Source organism: Scyliorhinus torazame, chromosome 7 (assembly GCF_047496885.1).
Source record: "Scyliorhinus torazame isolate Kashiwa2021f chromosome 7, sScyTor2.1, whole genome shotgun sequence".
In the NCBI taxonomy this organism is placed as follows: Eukaryota; Metazoa; Chordata; class Chondrichthyes; order Carcharhiniformes; family Scyliorhinidae; genus Scyliorhinus; species Scyliorhinus torazame.
Window position 1 is genome coordinate 259,857,566 of NC_092713.1, and position 21,010 is coordinate 259,878,575.

General features: G+C 51.7%; 1 protein-coding gene across 2 annotated transcripts in view; it reads left to right on the top strand.

The window, feature by feature from the left end:
• Positions 1-21,010, top strand: part of LOC140426992 (rho GTPase-activating protein 26-like) — a 315,317-nt gene that overhangs the window by 96,291 nt on the left and 198,016 nt on the right. For both annotated transcript variants that reach the window (XM_072512347.1, XM_072512348.1), the window contains exon 3: positions 17,130-17,191. In XM_072512347.1, coding sequence (XP_072368448.1) covers positions 17,130-17,191 — 62 coding nt within the window. The remainder of the gene's footprint in view (positions 1-17,129; positions 17,192-21,010) is intronic.

Here is a 21,010-nt window from a genome sequence, read left to right on the forward strand (position 1 = left end):
CGTATGTTGGGTCGGATCCCAGACTTGGAAGTGGGGGGCCTGATAATGGGGTGAGACTTTAACACTGTGTTGGATCCGGCACTGGATCGCTCCAGGTCTAGGAGGGGTAGGAAGCCGGCGGCGGCTAGTGTTGAGGGGATTTATGGACCAAATGGGAGGTGTGGCCCCTTGGAGATTTGCAAGGCCGGGGGCTAGGGAATTTTCATTCTTCTCACATGTCCAGAAGGCTTATTCTCGAATAGACTTTTTCATTTTGAGTAGGGCGCTGATAGCGAGAGTAGAGGATACAGAGTATTCGGCAATAGCCATTTCGGACCACGCCCCGCATTGGGTGGACTTGGAGATGGGGGAGGAGAGGAACCAGCGCCCGCTGTGGCGCTTGGAGGTGGCTGTTGGTGGACGAGGAGGTGAGCGAGCGGGTCCGAGGAAGTATAGAGAGGTACTTGGAGACCAACGACAACTGGGAGGTCCGAGTGGGGATGGTGTGGGAGGCACTGAAGGCGGTGGTGAGGGGAGAGCTGATCTCCATTAGGGCCCACAAGAGGCAGAGGGAGCGGGGGGAGAGGGAGAGGCTGGTGGGGGAGATGTTGAGGGTAGACAGGAGGTATGCGGAAGAGCCTGAGGAAGGATTGTTGAGGAAGAGGCGCAGCCTCCAGGCCGAATTCAACCTGGTGACCACCAGGAAGGCGAAGGTGCAGTGGAGGAAGGCCCAGGGGGCGGTCTACGAGTATGAGGAAAAGGCAAGCCGGATGCTGGCGCATCAGCTTCGGAAGCGGGACACAGCTAGGGAAATCGGGGGAGTTAAGGACAGGGGAGGGAGCGTGGTGCGGAGTGGGGTTGGCATCAATGGGGTCTTCAGGGACTTCTACGAGGAATTGTACCAATCCGAGCCCCCACGGGAGGAGGGAGGGATGGGCCGTTTCCTGGACCAATTGAGGTTTCCAAAGGTGGAAGAGGGACTGGTGGTGGGACTGGGGGCCCCGATTGGGCTGGAGGAGCTGATCAGAGGGATAGGAAGCATGCAGGCGGGGAAGGCACCGGGGCCGGATGGTTTCCCGGTCGAGTTCTATAAAAAATATATGTAACTGTTGGGTCCGCTGTTAGTTAGGACCTTTAATGAGGCAAGGGAGGGGGGGGGGCTTTACCCCCGACGATGTCCCGGGCACTGATCTTGATCCTGAAGCGGGACAAGGATCCCCTGCAATGTGGGTCTTACAGACCGATTTCCTTGCTAAATGTAGATGCCAAGGTGCTGGCGAAGGTCTTAGCCATGAGGATTGAGGATTGTGTGCCGCAGATCATCCATGAAGACCAGACGTGGTTTGTGAAGGGGAGACAGTTGAACGCGAATGTGCGGAGGCTTTTGAACGTTATCATGATGCCGGCGAGGGAGGGGGAGGCGGAGATAGTGGTGGCGATGGACGCTGAGAAAGCCTTCGATAGGGTAGAGTGGGGGTACCTGTGGGAGGTGCTGAAGAGGCTCGGGTTTGGGGAGGGGTTTGTCAGGTGGGTTAGGCTGTTGTATGAGGTCCCGATGGCGAGTGTGGCCACAAATAGGAGGAGGTCCGAGTACGTTCGGTTGCACCGAGGGACGAGACAGGGGTGTCCCCTGTCCCCCCTGCTCTTCGCACTGGCGATTGAACCCCTGGCTATGGCACTGAGAGAGTCGAGGAACTGGAGGGGGTTGGTGCGGGGTGGGGAGGAGCATAGGGTGTCGCTTTATGCGGACGACCTGCTGCTCTATGCGGCGGACCCGGTGGGAGGAATGCCAGAGGTAATGAGGATCCTTAGGGAATTCGGGGACTTTTTGGGGTATAACCTCAATATGGGAAAGAGCGAGCTGTTCGTAGTTCAGCTAGGGGACCAGGAGAGGGGGATTGGCTAGCTCCCACTAAAAAGGGCAGAGAGGAGCTTCAGATATTTGGGGGTCCAGGTGGCCAGGAGCTGGGGGGCCCTGCATAGGCTTAACTTTACAAGGCTGGTGGAGCAAATGGAGGAGGTGTTCAAGAGGTGGGAAGCGTTGCCGCTGTCCTTGGCGGGTAGGGTGCAGTCAAACAAAATAACGGTGTTCCCAAGGTTTTTGTTCCTGTTCCAGTGCCTCCCCGTGTTTATCCCGAAGGCTTTTTTCAGGCGGGTTAACAGGAGTATAATGGGGTTTGTGTGGGCGCGAGGGACTCCGAGGGTGAGAAGTGTGTTCCTGGAGCGGAGTAGAGATGGGGGGGGCTGGCGCTGCCCAACCTCTGTGGGTACTACTGGGCCGCCAATGTGACGATTGTGCGCAAGTGGGTGATGGAAGGGGAGGGGGCTGCATGGAAGAGGCTGGAGACGGCGTACTGTGTGGGTATGAGTCTGGGGGCGCTGGCAACTGCGCCGCTGCCGCTCCCTCCAAGGAGGTATACCACAAGCCCGGTGGTGGTGGCAGTTCTCAAAATTTGGGGGCAGTGGAGGCGACATAGGGGGGGAAAGTTGGGGCCTCGGCGTGGACCCCATTACGGGGGAACCACCGGTTCGCGCCAGGAAGAACAGGTGGAGGGTTTTCGGGGTGGCACAGGGCAGGGAAAAGAAAGTTGGGGGACCTGTTTGTGGATGGGAAGTTCGCGAGCTTGCGTGAGCTGGAGGAGAAGTACGGGCTCCCCCCGGGAACGCCTTCAGGTATTTACAGGTAAGGGCGTTTGCCAGACGGCAGGTGATGGAATTCCCGCGGCTACTGCCACACACAGTACAGGACAGGGTGCTCTCGGAGGGGGGGGAGGCGGGGGGGGGGTTTGGGGAGGGGGTTGGGGGGGGGTAGGAGTGGGGGGGGGGTAGGAGTGGGGAAGATCTCGGAAACTTACCAGGTGATGCAGGAGGAGGAGGAAGCCTCGGTGGTGGAGTTGAAAGGTAAGTGGGAGGTGGAGTTGGGGGAGGAGATCGAGGAGGGGACGTGGGCAGATGCCCTAGGGAGGGTGAATTCTTCCTCTTCGTGCGCGAGGCTCAGCCTCATACAGTTTAAGGTGCTGCACAGGGCACACATGACTGGGACAAGGATGAGCCGGTTCTTTGGGGGTGAGGACAGGTGTGTTAGGTGCTCAGGGAGCCCAGCAAATCACACCCATATGTTCTGGGCATGCCCAGCGCTGGAGGAATTTTGGAAGGGCGTAGTGAGGACGGTGTCGAGGGTGGTAGGATCCAGGGTCAAACCGGGCTGGGGGCTCGCAATATTTGGGGTGGCAGAGGAGCCGGGAGTGCAGGAGGTGAAAGAGGCCGGAATTCTGGCCTTTGCATCCCTGGTAGCCCGGCGAAGGATTCTCCTTCAGTGGAAAGACGCGAGGCCCCCAAGCGTGGAATCCTGGATCAGCAATATGGCAGGGTTCATTAAATGGGAGAGGGTGAAACTTGCCTTGAGAGGGTTAGTACAAGGGTTCTTTAGGCGGTGGCAACCGTTCTTAGACTTTCTGGCAGAACGATAGACATTGGTCAATGGCAGCAGCAGCTCGGGGGGGGGGGGGGGGTGCGGGGTTTACTTTATTTTTGTTTATGTTATTTACACTGGAGGGTCTGAGGGGGTGTATACACCTGTTGTGTTAAGTCGGGTGTTAATGTTAATTTATTATTGGGGGGGAGGGGTTTGGGGGGTTGCTTTTTTAGATTGTGTTTTGTACTTAACCCTGTTGGGTTCTTTTTTCTTTCTCATTTTGTTATTGATATTTTATGAAAATCTTTAATAAAAATTATTTAAAAAAAATAAAATAAACGTATGGATGAAACCGCTTGACACAAGTTGACCGGTAGATCCTCTTTTTCGATCTGGGTCTATTTTCTCTTGCCTGCAGCAGCATACGGGAGACAATAGCAATTGGATGGTCATGGCCTTCACCCATCCAATGGGACAGCACTGCCCCAGTGTCATAAGGTGAAGCATCGCAGGTGATGTACAACGGCTTAGAAGAGTCAAAATGCATCAACACCCCTGAAGAAGACAACTGCCACTTCACTGTTTTAAATGCTGTACCTTGGGTCTTGCCGCAACCCCAAGACTAGCACTTCTTCAAGAGCAAGTGGAGGGGGTTAGGGCGGTAACCAAATTCGGAATAAATCGCCTTTAGTAATTTACCAGCCTAAGAAAAGAACAAAGTTCTGTGGTGTTTTGTGGAGTGCGGCCCATTTTGATTGCCAGTACCTTCTTGGCGACCAGGTGTAGCCCATCCCTATACACCTGCTATCCCTAATAAACCAATTCCTTCACATGAAACATGCACTTCGCATGGCGCAGATGGACCCTATATTCGGAAATCTGCGTTAATACCCACTCGAAGGTTTGCCAATGTTAATGCTCTGTGGCCCCTGTGACCAACACACCATCCAAGTAAACGACAACATGCAGCAAACCACGCATGATGTTCTCCATGATCCGCTAGCAGATTGCGCACGTTGAGGATACTTCAAATGGGAGTTCATTGTCTGTATTAATCGTGGGGCGCCACGGTAGCACAGTGGTTAGCACTGAGGCTTCACAGTGCCTGGGACCCGGGTTCAATTCCCGGCTTGGGTCACTGTCTGCGGAGTCTGCACGTTCTCCCCGTGTCTGTGTAGGTTTCCTCCGCGTGCTCCGGTTTCCACCCACAAGTCTTGAAAGACATGCTTGTTTGGTGAATTGGACATTCTGAATTCTCCCTCAGTTTGTGCCCGAACAGGCGCCAGAGTGTGGCAACTAGGGGACTTTCACAGTAACTTCATTGCAGTGTTAATGTAAGCCTACTTGTGACGATAATAAATATGATTATTATTACTTTCTTAGTCTGGCTCTCAGTTTCTGGTTCCTTCACCCATCCCCTCACTCTCTCTGCTGTGGCTGCTCAGTGGTAATTTGTAGGTTTTGGAGGGCCAGGCCCTCTATAGCATCCTGTTGGGGATCCTTGGATTCTTCCCATCCCCGCTCCCCCCGTAGATCGGTATGGATCTGAACAGGACGAGGAACCTGTGCAGCACGTTCATCTTGATCGAAAGACAAAGTCCCGTCCGATTGTGGATCCTACAGACCCATGTCGCTGTTCAATGTAGACCCAAAAATACTGGCAAATATCATAGCCAGGTGACTGGAGAACTGCATACCAGAGGTGGTCAAAAGCCTTTTCTGTGTCCAGGGAGATGATCAAGTTAAAGAGATGTGAATTGTGTCAAGCCAGGACAGTTGGGAGGATTTTGCAAGCCCAGGCTAGATGGTGGGGGTGAATATAATGAGACATAAATCCAAGGTCCTGGTGAGGCTGTACTCATGCGTATGGCATTTGGCTATCAGTTTCTGCTCGGCGATTGTGTTGTCGCGTGTCCTGAAGGCCACCTTGGAGAACGCTTACCTGAAGATCAGAAGCTGAATGCCCTTGGCTGCTGAAGTGTTCCCCGACTGGAAGGGAACATTCCTGCCTGGTGATTGTTGTGTAATGCCCGTCATCCGTTGACGCAGCATCTGCATGGTCTCGCCAGTGTACTATGCCGTGGGACATTCTTTCCTGCAGTGTATGAGGTAGACAACGTTGGCCGAGTCGCACGAGGTTGTACCACGTACCTGGTGGGTGGTGTTCTCATGTGTAATGGTGGTACCCATGTCGATGATCTGGCACGTCTTGCAGAGATTGCCATGGCAGGGTTGTGTGGTGTCGTAGTCGCTGTTCTCCTGAAGGCTCGGTAGTTTTCTACAAACAATGGGCTGTTTGAGCTTGCGCAGTTGTTTGAAGGCAAGTCGTGGGGGTGTGGGGACGGCCTTGGCAAGATGTTCATCTTCATTGATGACGTGTTGAAGGCTGCGAGGGAGATGTCGTAATTTCTCCGCTCCAGGGAAGTACTGGACGACGAAGGGTACTCTGTTGGTTGTGTCCCATGTTTGTCTTCTAAGGAGGTCGGTACGGTTTATTGATGTGGCACGTTGGAACTGTTGAGTGCCATATCCCGTTCTTACAAGGGCGTTTTTCAGCATCTGTAGATGTCTGTTACATTCCTCCTCGTCTGAGCAGATCCTGTGTATGCGGAGGGCTTGTCCATAGGGGATGGCTTCTTTAATGTGTTTAGGGTGGAAGCTGGAGAAGTGGAGCATTGTGAGGTTATCCGTGGGCTTGCGGTAAAGTGAAGTGCTGAGATGACCGTCCTTGATTGATATGTGTGTGTCCAATAATGCAACCTGGCGAGTACTCCATGGTGAGTCTGATGGTGGGATGGAACTTATTGATGTCATTGTGTAGTCATTTCACTGATTTTTCACCGTGGGTCCAAAGGAAATAAATGTCATCGATGTATCTGGTGTATAACGTTAGTTGAAGGTCCTGTGCGGTGAGTAGGTCTTGTTCGAACTTGTGCATGAAGATGTTGCCGTATTGAGGTGCGAATTTGGTCCTCATGGCAGTTCCGTGTGTCTGGATGAAGAATTTGAAGGTGAAGACGTTGTGATCCAGGATGAAGCGGATGAGTTGTAGAATTGCTTCTGGAGCCTGGTGTTGTAAGAATTCTTACTCTGTCTACCTTCAACAAAGGTTGTCTGGTCTTCTGCGACCATCTCTGGTACCCCAGTTGCCTGGCTAGGATTTATGCCAGTATTTTCGCATCTACATTGAGCAGCGAGATGGGTGTGTAGGATCCACATTCGGTCTGGTCTTTGTCTTTCTTGGGTGTTAGCGATATAGTGGCTTGTGCTAGTGTCGGAGGCAAGACTCGCTAGTGAGTCTGCAAACATCTCCCGCAGACGCGGGGCCAATGCTGCCGCAAATGTTTTTGTAGAAGTCCGCCGGGAACCCACCCGGTCCCGGCGTCTTCCCTGTCTGCATGTAGCTGATGCTCTCTCAGTTTCTCCCAGACTTCTCCCAGTCCTAGCAGTGCTTCCAGCCCCTCCTCTCCCGGGTGTGTGAACCTCAACAGATCCACCGTCCCCATCTGCTCCATAAACTCACTTAGTTATCTTGCCAGGGATTTCCGCCATGGGTCTTCTTTATAAATTCTGTGGCATCCCAGTTGGGCGCATACATGTTCACCAGGACCACTGATGTCCCGTTCAGGACACCGCTGACCATGATGTACTGCTACCCCTGGGTCCGTAACCGTCTTCGTCATTGTAAACACCGTCCTCTTGCTGAGTAGTATGGCTACTCCCCTAGCCCTCGTCCTAAAGCATGAATGGTACGTCTGTCCCACCTATCCTTTTCTTACCCGAAGTCGGTCCTTCTCCCTCAGGTGTGTCTCTTGGAGGAAGACTAAGTCGGCTCTCATACATTTCAGTTGGGTGAAGACTATGGATCTTCTCACTGGGCCGTTAAGTCCCCTGATTTTCCAGATGATAGTCTGATGAAGATATTTTGTCCCCACCTTCCTGCGGGATCAACCATACTTACTTTGTGGATGCGCCCCAGCACTCTGGGGGTTCCCTCTGTCCAGGGGCCACCCAACATTGCCACCAACTATGTGTATGCCATGTGGGTGAGCTCCTGCACTCCAGGGTTTCCCTTTGTTTGGGTACTATCCATAGTGGCGCTTTACGGCGCCATTTTGTTCCCTGTTACCTCGTGTGGCCTGTTTTAGCCAGCCTAGAGCACCCCCCCCACCTTGTCACTTTGTTCCCCCTGTGGTTCTGCTTCTCTCCCCTTCTGCTAGCCCCCATCCCTATCGTTTGCCCCTCCTTCTGTTCCCCCCCCCCCCCCCCCTCTCCGTCTGCCCCCCCTTGCTAGTGTACACCCCTTCCCTGTCGCCAGGTGCTCTCTCCCCGGTGGCAGCTGCACCGGCACACACCCCCCCCCCCCCTCCCCTCCCCTTACCTCCAGGCGCTAGCTTTCCCGCTAGTGTAGTAGGCCCCCCCTCCGGGGGTTGGCCGGACTCCTCCTTACGCCCGCTGCATTGATTTCCCCTCTGTCTCCTCCTCACCCTCTCCTGCACTCTGCTGCCTTCACTCCCTCCATTCTGTGCACTTGTTCCCGGGTTCAGAACGAGGCGAAACAGTCTTGCGTAAATTGTCTTTTAACATTTTATGTTTCCTCGGTGTCTGCCTCATCTTTGCCTCCACTGCTGTTTGCCCAGCCCGTTCCTTCGGACGAACTTGTCTGCATCTGCAAAGGCCGTAAAAAAGTGCTCCCTGCCTTGATACGTGACCCAAAGTCTGGCTGGGTACAGCAACCCGAACCGTACTTCTCTCCTGTACAGAGCCAACTTTGCGTTATTCACTTCTGCCTGGTGCTTTGCCAGGTCTGCCCCAATATCCTGGTATATCCTGATCTTATTTCACCCGTAGTTGCAAGTCTTTGTTTGTCTGGTGCAGCGCAGGATTTTCTCCCGTTCCTGGTACTGTAAAACCTCCCAGGAATCCCCTGGGAGAACCTGGTATAGCTTGACGATGATTGTCCACAGCTGCACCCCAGCGTTGGATTTTGGCCAGAGCGACCTATGGGCCCTGTTGATCTCCGGTGTGTTGGGGAAGCTGTCTCTCCCCACCAGGTTCCTCAGCATCTGGGCCACGTAGTCTGTCGGGTCCGTTCCCTCGGTTCCCTCTGGCAGGTCCACTATCATGAGGTTTTGGCGCCTCAACAGGTTCTCCTGTCCCTTTCCCCTGTGCTGCCACCAACCGGCGAATGTCCGGTTGCTCTGGTCCGTCGAGGCTTCTTCAAGCTCTTTGCTCGTGTTCCCCATGGCCTCCAGTCTCTCTTCCACCTTGTCATGGGCCACCTGCGCGGTGGCCAGTGTTTCCATGACCGCCGTCATAACTGCTGCCTTGATTTCAACCTTGATCTCATCCTTCAGCTCTTTCATGAGGAACTTCTTCCGTGCAACTTCTGGGGAGGTGGGGGGGAGGGGCGGGGCTCGTCTTACTGGTCTCCTTCTCTCAGCTGTGGCTGGGGACCCCCCGCCTCGTGGGTCCGCTGATCCGCTCGCTCGACTCTCTTGTCCTTTGCCGTATCTTTCGGTTTCTTTGGAGCCTCAGGAGCTACTGCTTTACAGCATTTCTTTTTGATGGTATGTTGTAATGGGTGAGGGGATGTTTTTGTACGGTTTTTGCAGGCTAATTTCGGTTAAAAGTGCCTATTTTCTAGTTCTTCAGAGGAGAGCCACCTTGTGTGCGTACGCTCAACACATCCCCGTTACCAGAAGTCTGAGACACTGATGTCTGGAGCCCCCGAGGCAACCTCCTTCGGCCCCGCCCCGCCCGAGCCTCAACTCACTATGAGAAGGTCCCCGTTCCCCGCACCTCCTCCAACACCCGTACCCGTGCAGGGCATCCTCGGCCCGATTGCTGCTGTGTGAAAAATGCTGCTCCTTGGCAGTGCCAACCCGGTACCATGGCAGTGTCCCTGCCAGCACCACCTGGGCGCTTTGGCAGTGTCTGTCTGGCTCCCAGGTAGCAATGCCAGGGTGCCCATCTGGCACTGCCAGGCCTGCAGTGCCAGGGTGCCCAGGTGGCACCAGCAATGCCAGGGTACTACCCTGCCCAAAGGGCAAGCACCTGGGGGCCTCTGATCCCATGCGAGATCCCCGCGAGTGCCGTTCCATATGAAATGAAATGAAAATCGCTTATTGTCACAAGTAGGCTTCAAATGAAGTTACTGTGAAAAGCCTCTAGTCTCCTCATTCCGGCGCCTGTTCGGGAGGCTGGTACGGGAATTGAACCGTGCTGCTGGCCTGCCTTGGTCTGCTTTCAAAGCCAGCGATTCCCCGTTTGTGAAAATTAGTACTGAACGGTGCTGGCCTGAGGCCTCCGAGGCAAAAGGTACAGACCCCAACGCCTCAGAAATAGAGGTTTGAGTTCTCAATGTTTCGGCAAACATTTCTCACTGATAGCCCCCAAAAATACCACACAAAACTAGTGTTTCAGGTTGGAAAACTGGCGCATAACATCAGCGTTTCATAACAATGCAATATTTTTGTAAGCCATTACTCTCACTGACATGAGGGGCGCTGGGCACTGCCCATCTCCAACCTCGCATCCATGTAGTGTGGAGAGTGGTCGGTAATTACGATCGCGGAATATTCCGCTCTTACTCTCCCTGGAAGCACCGATTTCCTGATTACAAAAAAGTCAATCTGGGTGTATATATTATGTAACTGGGAGAAGAAGGAGAACTGGGCGGCATGGTGGCACAGTGGTTAGCACTGTTGCCTCACTGCTCCTGGGACCCGGGTTAAATTCCGGCCTCGGGTGACGGTGTGGAGTTTGCAACATCTTTTTTTAAAAAAAATTTATAGTACCCAATTCATTTTTTCCAATAAAAGGATAATTTAGCATGGCCAATCCACCTAGCCTGCACATCTTTGGGTTGTGGGGGTGAATCCCACGCAAACATGGGGAGAATGTGCAAACTCCACACGGACAGTGACCCAGAGCCGAGATCGAACCTGGGATCCCGAACCTGGACGAAGAAAAACCTGGACTCCATAGCTCGTTAGAGCGGCAGAACTGGGCGCACGGCAGCGCAGAGTGCAGGGCAGGATGAGCGGCGGCCCGGACCAAAGCGGGGGGGGGGGGGAAATGCCAGAATGGTGCCAAAGCAGAGGGAGAAGGGGCACCAAATGCAGACTGGGCAATGTGCGAGCCCGTTCAGATGAGCTAATCAGCGCACGATGCGGTGGAACGGAAGGTTCACCACAACAAAAAGAACTGGGCAGACAGGAGCATTTTCCCCCTGGGCCAGGAGGGAACTGGAACTGGAAGGCAGCCTTTGCCGAGGCGCTGAGGGAACATCAGCAGGAAAACAAGGCAGAGGCTGGAGCAGACAGAGGCCGCAGTGCAGGCAGCAATGGCCAAGGCCCTGGCAGAGGTGCAGCACGCCCTGGGCAGAGCACAGGAGAAACTGGAAGCCCAAGAGGAGAAACTGGAAGCCCAAGAGGCGACCATTAAGGAGCTGAAGAAAGCCGCGACTGACATGAGCGAGCGGATCATGGCCCTGGAGAAGGAGGTGGCGGCACTGGGCACAACACAGGGGAGCCTGAAGGGCAGAGCGGACGATCAGGAAAACCGCTCGAGAAGGCAAAATGTCAGGATAGTGGGCCTACCAGAGGGGATCGAGGGTAAAAAACCCACAGCATACGTGGCTGAGATGCTGGGCAACTTAGTGGGGAGGAAAACCTTCCCCAACCCACCAGAAATGGACAGAGCACACCGGTCACTGCGCCCGAAGCCCAAGGCAGGGGTTCACCCGGGAGCAGTTATAGCTAAACCGCACCGCTACCAAGATAGGGAAACAATCCTGCGCTGGGCCAGGAAAAACAGAACCTGCAAATGGGAAGGACACTTCATCAGAATTTACTAGGACATTCGGGCAGACCTAGCCAGGAGACGAGCCGAATTCAATAGAGCGAAAGCAGCTCTTAACAAGAACGAAGTGCGTTTTGGTATGCTGTACCCAGCGAAACTCTGGGTCACATACCAAAATAGAGAATACTTCACAGCCCCCGCCGAAGCAAACAAGTTTGTCGAGGAACATGGGCTGGAAAACCAGCAGCTGGGGGGAGAAATAAGGGGCCCCTGGCAAGGGGCAACAACATGCTGGTTGGTGGGGGGGGGGGGGGGGTGGGGGAGGTAGGTAACAGCAGGTCCACCCGCCCCCACCTCGACCACAGCGAGCGCACCCGGAACGAAAAAGCAAACCACTGCCCGAGGGACCGCTTCAGGTGGGAGACCAGGCACCAGCACGAGGGAACGAGAGTAGCGGAGAAGGGAGAGCAAGCAAGAGGAGTGCAGGGTAGGATGGGGGAAGAGCGGACAGAAAACCACAGAGGCCGGGCAAGGGAGAAGCGAGACAGTAACTCCCGAGAGGGGGGCCACCGCACTAGCAGGAATGCTAGCGCCGGGGGCATGAAACAAAGCAGGGCCGCAGCGTGCCCCCAACAGGGGGGAAGGTGCCAGGCAGGGAGTAGGGGGACTACTTAACAGAGGCGGGAGAGCAAACGGGGAAAGGAACAGGGGAAAGAGGGACAAAGGAGGGGTATTCGGGAGAGGGGGGGAAAAGGGAGAGACCGGGGGGAGGAGGGGAGACACAGGGAGGGAGAGACCAGGGGCGTGGGGGGACACAGGGAAGGAGGGACAAACAAGGCCAGAAAAGGAATACCAATAGGGCTACAAAGTGCCACAACCAAGGGCTCGAAACAAGGAATCGCTGCAAGCACCCACCCAGTACGGTCTCTGGGCGAAGGGAGACCCCAGACTGCAGGGGACTACCCGCGTGGCGGACATACGGTAGGCGTCCATGTCGGGTGCCCCCTGGACAAAGGGGAAACCCCAGAGCGCAGGAACCCGACCGCATGGAGAGAGCAGTGACAGCAGCCATTCTAGACAGCCCCCTTACAAAGGGAAACCCCGGAGGGCAGGGGCGCTTCCACCACGTAAGTATGGTTAATCCCACAGGAGCGAGGGGACAGAAGCCCCCCACCAGGATAGTCACCTGGAACATAAGGGGACTCAACGGCCTAGTGAAAAGATCCAGAGTCCTCACCCACCTAAGAAATATGAGGGCTGACATAGTCTTCCTCCAAGAGACACACCCAAGAGAGCAGGACCGACTGCTGGGTGGGACCATTCCTGCTATGGGACAAGGGCCAGGGGGGTGGCAATACTGATCAGCAAGTGGACGATGTTTAGGGCGACAAAGACTGTTCAGGACCCAGGGGGACGGTACGTCATGGTCAGCGGGGCCCTGCATGGGGCATCGGTAGTACTAGTTAATGTGTACGCACCCAACTGGGACGACACGAGCTTCATCAAGAAGACCATGGCAGAAATCCCTGACATAGCGACGCACCGACTAATCATGCGGGGGGACTTCAACTGTGTACAGGATACAGCGGAAGACAGATCAAACCCCAAAACGGGGAAAACCCCAAACATGGCAAGGGAACTCAGTCACTTTATGAAACAGATGGGAGTGGTGGACCCCTGGAGATTCGCCCATCCAGGGGAGAAGGAGTTCTTCTTCTCCCCAGTACACAACATATACAGCAGAATTGACTTCTTTGTGGTGGGGAAAATGGTGCTTCCGGGGATAGACAAAGTGGAATACTCCGCACTTGTGATATCAGACCACGCTCCACATTACATGGACGTGAGGCTGGAGACGGGTAGGGCCCAACTCCCCACATGGAGGTTGGACATTGCCCTACTAGCTGACAAAGCCTTCAACGAAAAGATATCGCGGGCCATAGCAGAGTACACGGAGAACAACTAGAACGGGGAGGTCTCACCCTCCATGTTCTGGGAAGCGCTAAAGGCCGTACTAAGAGGGGAAATCATCGCTTTTAAAGCACGAAGAGATAGGGAGGATAGGGTGGCTAGGCAGCAGCTGGTCGACTCCATACTGGAGGTAGACCGTAAATACTCCGAGGCCCCGACGGTAGAGCTCCTGGTGGAGAGGAAAGAGCTACAAAGGAACTTTGATCTGCTCTCCACCAGGAAAGCACTGCACAAACTCCGTCAGGCACGTGGGACCCTATCTGAACACTGAGACAAAGCCAGCTGCCTGTTGGCACACCAGCTGAGAAAGCAGGCAGCCACCAGAGAAATTGCACAAATCAGGGATACCTGAGGCACATTAGAAACAGAAAATATCAACAAAACCTTCAAGGCCTTCTACCAAGAGCTTTACACGTCAGAGCCCTATTGGGGGAGTCCGGGATGAAACTGTTCCTTGATGGACTGGACATTCCAGTCGTGGGGGAGGGCAGAAAACGGAGCCTGGAAGCACCACCAGCACTGGGAGAGATCATGGACAGCATTAGCTCCGTGCAGGTGGGGAAGGCGCAGGGACCAGACGGGTCCCCGGCGGACTTCTACAAAATATTTGCGACAGCACTGGCCCCGCACCTGCGGGAGATATTCACAGACTCGCTAGCTAGGGGCACACTGCCGCCCATACTAGCACAGGCCTCAATCTCGCTGATACTTAAGAAAGACAAAGACTCAACGGAATGGGGTCATACAGATCCATCTCACTGCTGAATGCAGATGCCAAAATACTGGCTAAAATCATAGCCAAAAGGCTAGAAGACTGTGTACCAGAGGTGGTCTCAGAGGACCAGACGGGCTTTGTTAAAGATAGACAGCTTACCTCGAACATCAGGCGCCTGCTGAATGTGATAATGACCCCTTCCGGGGAGAGAACACCAGAGGTGATCGTGTCCCTAGATGCAGAAAAGGCCTTCGACAGAGTCGAATGGAAATACCTCATAGAGGTGCTGGAGCGGTTCGGGCTTGGGACAGGGTTCACCTCCTGGGTAAAGCTCCTATATAACGCTCCCATGGCGAGCGTATGGACCAACAACACCAACTCCCAATACTTCCAGCTGCACGGGCACCAGACAAGGATGCCCACTGTCCCCGCTTCTGTTCGCTCTAGTGATCGAACCACTAGCAATCGCGCTAAGAGCAGCAAAAAGCTGGAGGGGGATCCGAAAGGGCGGCAGAGGGCACAGAGTCTCACTCTATGCAGATGACCTGCTCCTCTACATTTCAGACCCACAAAGTAGCATGGACGGAATCATCATGCTCCTGAAAGAGTTTGGCGCCTTCTCGGGCTACAAACTCAACATGAGCAAAAGTGAGATCTTCCCGGTACACCCACAAGTAGGGGAGGCAACACTAACGGAACTGCCGTTTAAACAAGCCCAACACAAATTCCGCTACCTGGGGATCCAAATAGCCCATGACTGGAAAGGGATCCACAAATGGAACCTCACCAGGCTGACAGAGGAAGTAAAAAAGGACCTGCAAAGATGGAACACACTCCCACTCTCCCTCGCGGGGAGAGTCCAGGCGATCAAAATGAACGTACAGCCCAGGTACCCCTTCCTACTTAGATCCATTCCGATCTACATCCCAAGGCCTTTTTCAAACAAAATCCAGGGGGGGCTAGCCCTCCCAAACCTACAATTCTACCACTGGGTGGCAACGGCCGAGCTAATAATGGGATGGATCAAGGAGCCAGAAGCCGGGTAGGTGCGCGCGGAAGAGGCCTCCTGCATGGGGACCTCTCTCCGGGCCCTCGCCACGGCAGCACTCCCATCTCCACCCAAAAAACACTCCAGCAGCCCGGTGGTGATAGCCACCCTCCAGATCTGGAACCAACTACGGCAGCAATTTGGCCTGACCAAAACGTCGGACAAAGCTCCCATCTGCAACAACCATAGGTTCACACCAGCACTGACTGACACCACCTTCAAAAGGTGGGGGCAGGACGGAGGGACACTGACAGTCAGGGACCTATACACGGACGGCAGGATCGCAACACTGAAAGAACTGACACAAATTCCAGCTAGCCAGGGGGAACAAGCTAAAGTATCTACAACTCAAAAACGTCCTCCGAAAGGAGACCAGGACGTACCCACAACCGCCACGACAGACATTACTGGAAGAGGTACTGGACACAAGCATACTAGATAAAGGAAACTGTAGCGACATGTATGACCGACTGGTAGAGAGGGCCGACACCGTACTGGACGCAACAAGAAAGAAATGGGAGGAGGACCTGGGGATTGAAATAGGGTGGGGACTCTGGAGTGAAGCACTGCACAGGGTCAACACCACCTCCACGTGCGCAAGGCTCAGTCTGACGCAGCTAAAAGTGGTACATAGAGCCCACTTAACAAGAACCCGTATGAGTAGGTTATTCCCGGAGGTGGAGGATACATGTAAACGATGCCAAGGAGGCCGGCCAACCACGCCCACATGTTCTGGTCTTGCCCCAGACTTGCGGGGTACTGGACTGCCTTCTTCGAGGCGGTCAGTAGCACCACCCAAAGCTGCAGACTAGCTGTCCAACCTCTCGGAATCTCTCCAAATGGAGAAAATCAAATTCGCCATCTGAGGGTCAGACGACGGCTTCCACAGAACGTGGGAGCCATTTACCCAATTGTTCCGGGACCTGTTTGTGGCCAACGAACAAGCAGAAGAAAAGCCAGGTGGCCATAAATCAGGGGAAAGTAGCCAAAGCATGAGAGGGAGAGATGGGACGGCGGGGGGGGGGGGGGGGGGGGGGAGACACGACAGCTAAACCTAAGAGGAAAGAAAGGTGAATCACAGGAGGGGGAGGGGGAGGTAGAGGGAAGGGACAGGGAACAAGAGAGGAGCACCAAGGAGGTGGGGGGGAGGCAGGGAAATGACAGCCGGAAGGAGGGCATGGGATACAATAACAAACATGGCATCTCCAGGAACAGAGAACAAGGAGAATACAGGCGAAAGACAGGAGGAATGGCTGAAGAGGGGGTGAGTGCGAGACGACAATGGCAGTGAGATCCGTCCGGGAGAAGCAAGTGACAACACCAACACCAAACCCATTCGAGTATTGCCCACTGTAATTGTTTCTCTGGCACCCAAATGTATATTTACCTCCCCAGTCTCCACCGCCCCCCCCCCCCCCCCCCCCCCCCCCCCCCCCCCAAACAGTTGCCTACTTATGTGTTGTAAATAATTTTGCCAGTTGTACAGAGTTGCTGCTGTTGAGCTGGTGCACAATACCCTTCCGGTTATTCTATTTTATTTTTTATTGTTACTTTTTTTGGGTGTATGTTTAGGTGTGCCCTTCTCTGCAATATATGTATATATATATCTATATATATATATGTATATTTCTTATTCTGTGTACATAACAGTAAATATATTTTTGTTCCAAAAACCCAATAAAAAAATTTATATAAAAAAAAACAAAGACATTTTGAGGAATGTATAACCAACAGAGCACAGATGATCTGAATTTGTACTTAAAATAAATAATTACAGGTCTCATTTATCTAACTAATTGCTTTAAATTGAAAACCTGATGAGTCACTGTATGCTATATTCTACTTTTGGTGGAATAAGCTGGCAGGTGGAATATTAGCTTCATTTCTGCTTCTATGTCATTATTTTCACTTACTATAAATTAAATTTTCTATCCAAATACATGGAGGCAGAGGAGCTCTTTGCAACTGTAAATACAGACACCTTTATTACAGAAAGGTAAGGGCAATGGGTTAAAACATAAATGAACCAGGCCAATGTATGAAACTACTTCAGTTTTGTTTTATCCAATGTAATTGATGGTTGTGTCCTAATTTGAGCCATTTTAATGCAATGGCATGAGCTGGTCTTATTTGTTGTTCTTGGAGGCAAGCTGGGTCATTTCTACTGGCTAATTTGTCCTCTTTGTTTTTAAAAGCGAGGTCACTTCAGGAGTTCGCAGGAGTCCTAAAGAATCTTGAAGATGAGAGAGGGCGTTTGGTGAGTGGCAGCCGAGGAAGTATTTATGAAATAGGTTGTTAAGATAGCAGTAATGAGGATTGACATAAGAGTATGGTCTGATTTGGGATATTCAAAATATGCTGTTTGAATGTTGAGAATTCTGGGGAATTGTAAGCAGTGGCTTGAAGGTAATTCCAGTGAGTGGCTGGTGTATTGCGCCCTCTCCTGATTTGTACAGGAACATGCAAACTGTTTATTTGCATGAATTTTCATGTTGTTAATGGACTGGAAGCCCAAATCTGCATCCCCCCCCCCAGTCCACTGGGCAGGCTTTGGTGTGAGTATTGTTAAGAGGTGGTGGGGGGAGGGGGGGGAGGTCATAGAGTTTACCCCAGACTGCAGAGGGAGTGTCCCCAAAGGGTTTGGGGGTTGGATGGGCTCGGGTTGTGGGTAAAGGATAGACACTGTGACCCTCCTCCGGGGTGGGAGTCCGTGCCTGGACTGCTCCTTCCAGCCTGGCCACCCCAAAGATCACTAATGGCACGGTGATCTCAGGTAACCCTCTGTTTAAGATCTTCATCCTTGTATTATCTGTTTTAGCTCTGAAATGGCCTTCTCACCCTGAACTGCTCTTCGACAGGTGCGAACAGATCAGATAGTTCATTGATGATTCAAGCCAATAAGACTTTCCCTTTCCTCGTACCTGCTCCCTCAGCCCAATTATGTTAAACCTGCTGCTTTTTGAAGTGTCAAAGCCTTCCTAGAAAGCCCAGAGCACACAAAAGGGCTTAAAATCCTTTGCGATCCTTTGAAATGATCAGCATTCATTCAATTTCACCGAGCAGTACCTTTCGCTAGCCCTTGATTGACAGCTTAATGGTTTAAACACAGCTGCCAGAAAGTTTGTTGTTTATCTTGCCCTTCATGCTTGAATGCATCTGAAATACCCCCATTGATTCTAACCGCAATGTTTATGAACATTCTTGTTATGATTGACAGCTCCTGACCACTTCAACAATGCAAAGTGCTTTCTGTGGTTAGAAAAGAGGAAGTGAAATCACTTAGCCCTCCAAGCTGAGGGAATCAGGTCACCCTCATGCATGCGTGCTTTGTGGGGGGGTGACCCATTATTCCTGTGGTGGGGGGGGGGGATGTCCCTCCTTGCTGAGGGGTTCGGTGTACTTCCCTTGTCAGCGGTGGGGGTCAACATTTGCATTGTTGGCGGGAGGGGGGCACCCGTTCAAAATGGCAGCCCGAGACCGTGAAGGGAAACCAATGCACTTGTTGCCGTGGATAAATTTGCAATGCAAAGGTATGTGAATAGCACCTGGGTGACGCTCCTAGCGCCAGCGGGGACCAGTCCTTATTCTCTGCTGGTGACGAATGTGATATAAAATAGTTACTTTAGAGATACTAGTTAATGTAATGTAGAAATAAGCCACTTTGATTCTTTCAGTTAGGGACAAAGGAATTTGGGACCGCATGGAAAAAGCAGGAAGAGGTGTGTCTATAAGAGTGAGGCTGCATTGATAGGGGCCAGAGAAAGGGATTGGAAGTGAGCCAATCAGAATAGATTAAACAGGTCAGGAGGGACCTAGGCTGACCTATGTCCGTCGAGTATGTGAAACTTGATACCATTTGAACTGATTTTGCAGAGATCCCTTTGTCTGTTAGTTCAGTCGTTTTCTGGAGTGTAAGAGGCTGGACGTCCTGTTACATTTCTGTAAGATGATTAAGCTTGCAAGCTAAATAAATAACTTCTGTTTACGTGCGAATCCGTCTCAACTTTTATTGAGGCCAGACTGACAGAGAAAGAAAATAGGAGAACAACATTGGCGGGAGCACTTAGTCTCCGGAACTGAGAATCCCAGCCCCTGTCTGATTTGATTTTACTTCAATATCTGCAAACAGAATTGTTCAAGGAAAAACCTACTGCCACAAGTTTATTTTGCGTTGCTCAAGATTGTACTAAGAGAGAAGTTGAGCAATCTTGCGGCAGAGATGGTGGTTGAGTGTTTGTAGTTTACGCAAATACAGTTTGTCTCTGGCACAGTGATGCTGCCGACAGAGCTCAATTTTTACACACACCAACTACAGTGCTTCAAGAAGAAGGCTGACTGCCACCTTCTTAGTGTAAATAGTTTGGGCAATAAATGTGGACTCACCAGTGTCTCCCATATCCCAAGACCAAAATACAAATGATGTCCTGTGTCACAGGAGAATGCAGTATTCTTCTACTTCAAGCTGTAAATAGGTATTTAACTTGATTGTGACTTGTGAAAGCAAAAGATTGACCTATCAGTGAAAAGTAAATTCGGAGAAATAAGGCTCATGTTGAATTTAAGGTTGCTTTGTGGTCTTAAGACAAAGAAATTATTATAATTTGTATTGTTCGAACTTTAAGAAGTTTAATATCAGAAACTCACGCTATTATGAAATTAATTGCACCTGGAAAGCTGTTTCAAGTGGTGTTCCACAGGGCTCGGTGTTGGGACCACTGCTGTTTGTCTTATACATAGCAGTTTTAAAATGATTTGGACTTGAACGTTGGGGGCACGGTTGGGAAATTTGCAGATGACACAAAAATTGTGTCAGTGGATAGTTTTGTCATGTGAGTGTCCCTTTAAGAAAGTTTTAGTCTCTTATCATGTGACTTGTCACACATTGGGCTGTGGCTGTGAGGTAAGAGGGGATTTCAGTTTCAGTTTGACTGCTTTGGACTGCAGAAGGAGAAAGAAGTGTTTCCCTGTTGTTCTGTTTTCATTTTAAAAGCTGTTCCAGTAAAAAGCACATTGGTTGTGGCTAACTGCCTTGGTAACTTTAAAGATATAGTTGCTTTCCAGAAGGAATTTGAATCAGCTGGTTGGAAGTGGATCAGAATTTCAGGAAAAGGACCAGTCCCATTCAAGTGAGACTATAGTGTGCTGGGCCCGCCCTTGAAAAGGGGTTTTGATTTAATTGGATTTTGTCATTGAATTGGAACAGCTAAGGGGGAATTCATGAAGTGTTATGTACATAGATTACTGTAGCTGTGTGGTGTCTTTATGTTTGTAATTGATAAAAATTATTGCTGTGTTTCTAATCTATATATATATATATTATATATGTGTTAACTACATTCTTAGTATCAACCTTGTTTTGATTGAAGTGTTTAGGAAGTCTGATGAATCACGCCTGCTGTGAAGGCTTTAGTACTCATCCTAGCCAAATTCAACATGAAGGTTGTAGGTCAGGTGAACTTCATGATACACTTTGGAATTTCTGAGCCCTGGCCTATAACAGTGTAGAGAATAGCTGTAAGCTCCAAAATGATGTAGATGGGCTGGTGGAGTGGGCAGGAAAGTGGCAGATGTCGTTCAACTCCGATAAGTGTGAGGTAATGCATTTGGGGAGGTCAAACAGTAAAAGAGAGGGGTTGGTGAAGTGAGAGATTTTGGCATTCAGGTGCACAAGTCCTTAAAGGTAGCAGTATAGATGGATAAGATTGCAAATTAGGTATTCCTTCATTGACAGAGGTAGGAATACAAAAGCAGAGATATAATGATGGAACTCTATAAGACACTGGTGAGGTCATAATTAGAGTATTGTGTGCAGTTCCGATCACCAGATTACGGGAAGGACATAATTGCTTTAGAGAGAGTGCAGAGAAGATTTACTCAAATGCTGCCAGGTCTGGAGAATTGTAGCTGCGTGGAGAGGTTGGGGTTATTTTCCTTGGAAAAGGGGTTCCTTGGCTGAGGTGTGACATATGAACTAGGAGCCAGGAATAGGCAATTCAACCCCTCGAGCCTGCTCTGCTGTATAGAAAGATCATGCTGTTCTCGTCTTCGCCTCAACCCCACTTTCCTGCCTGTTCTC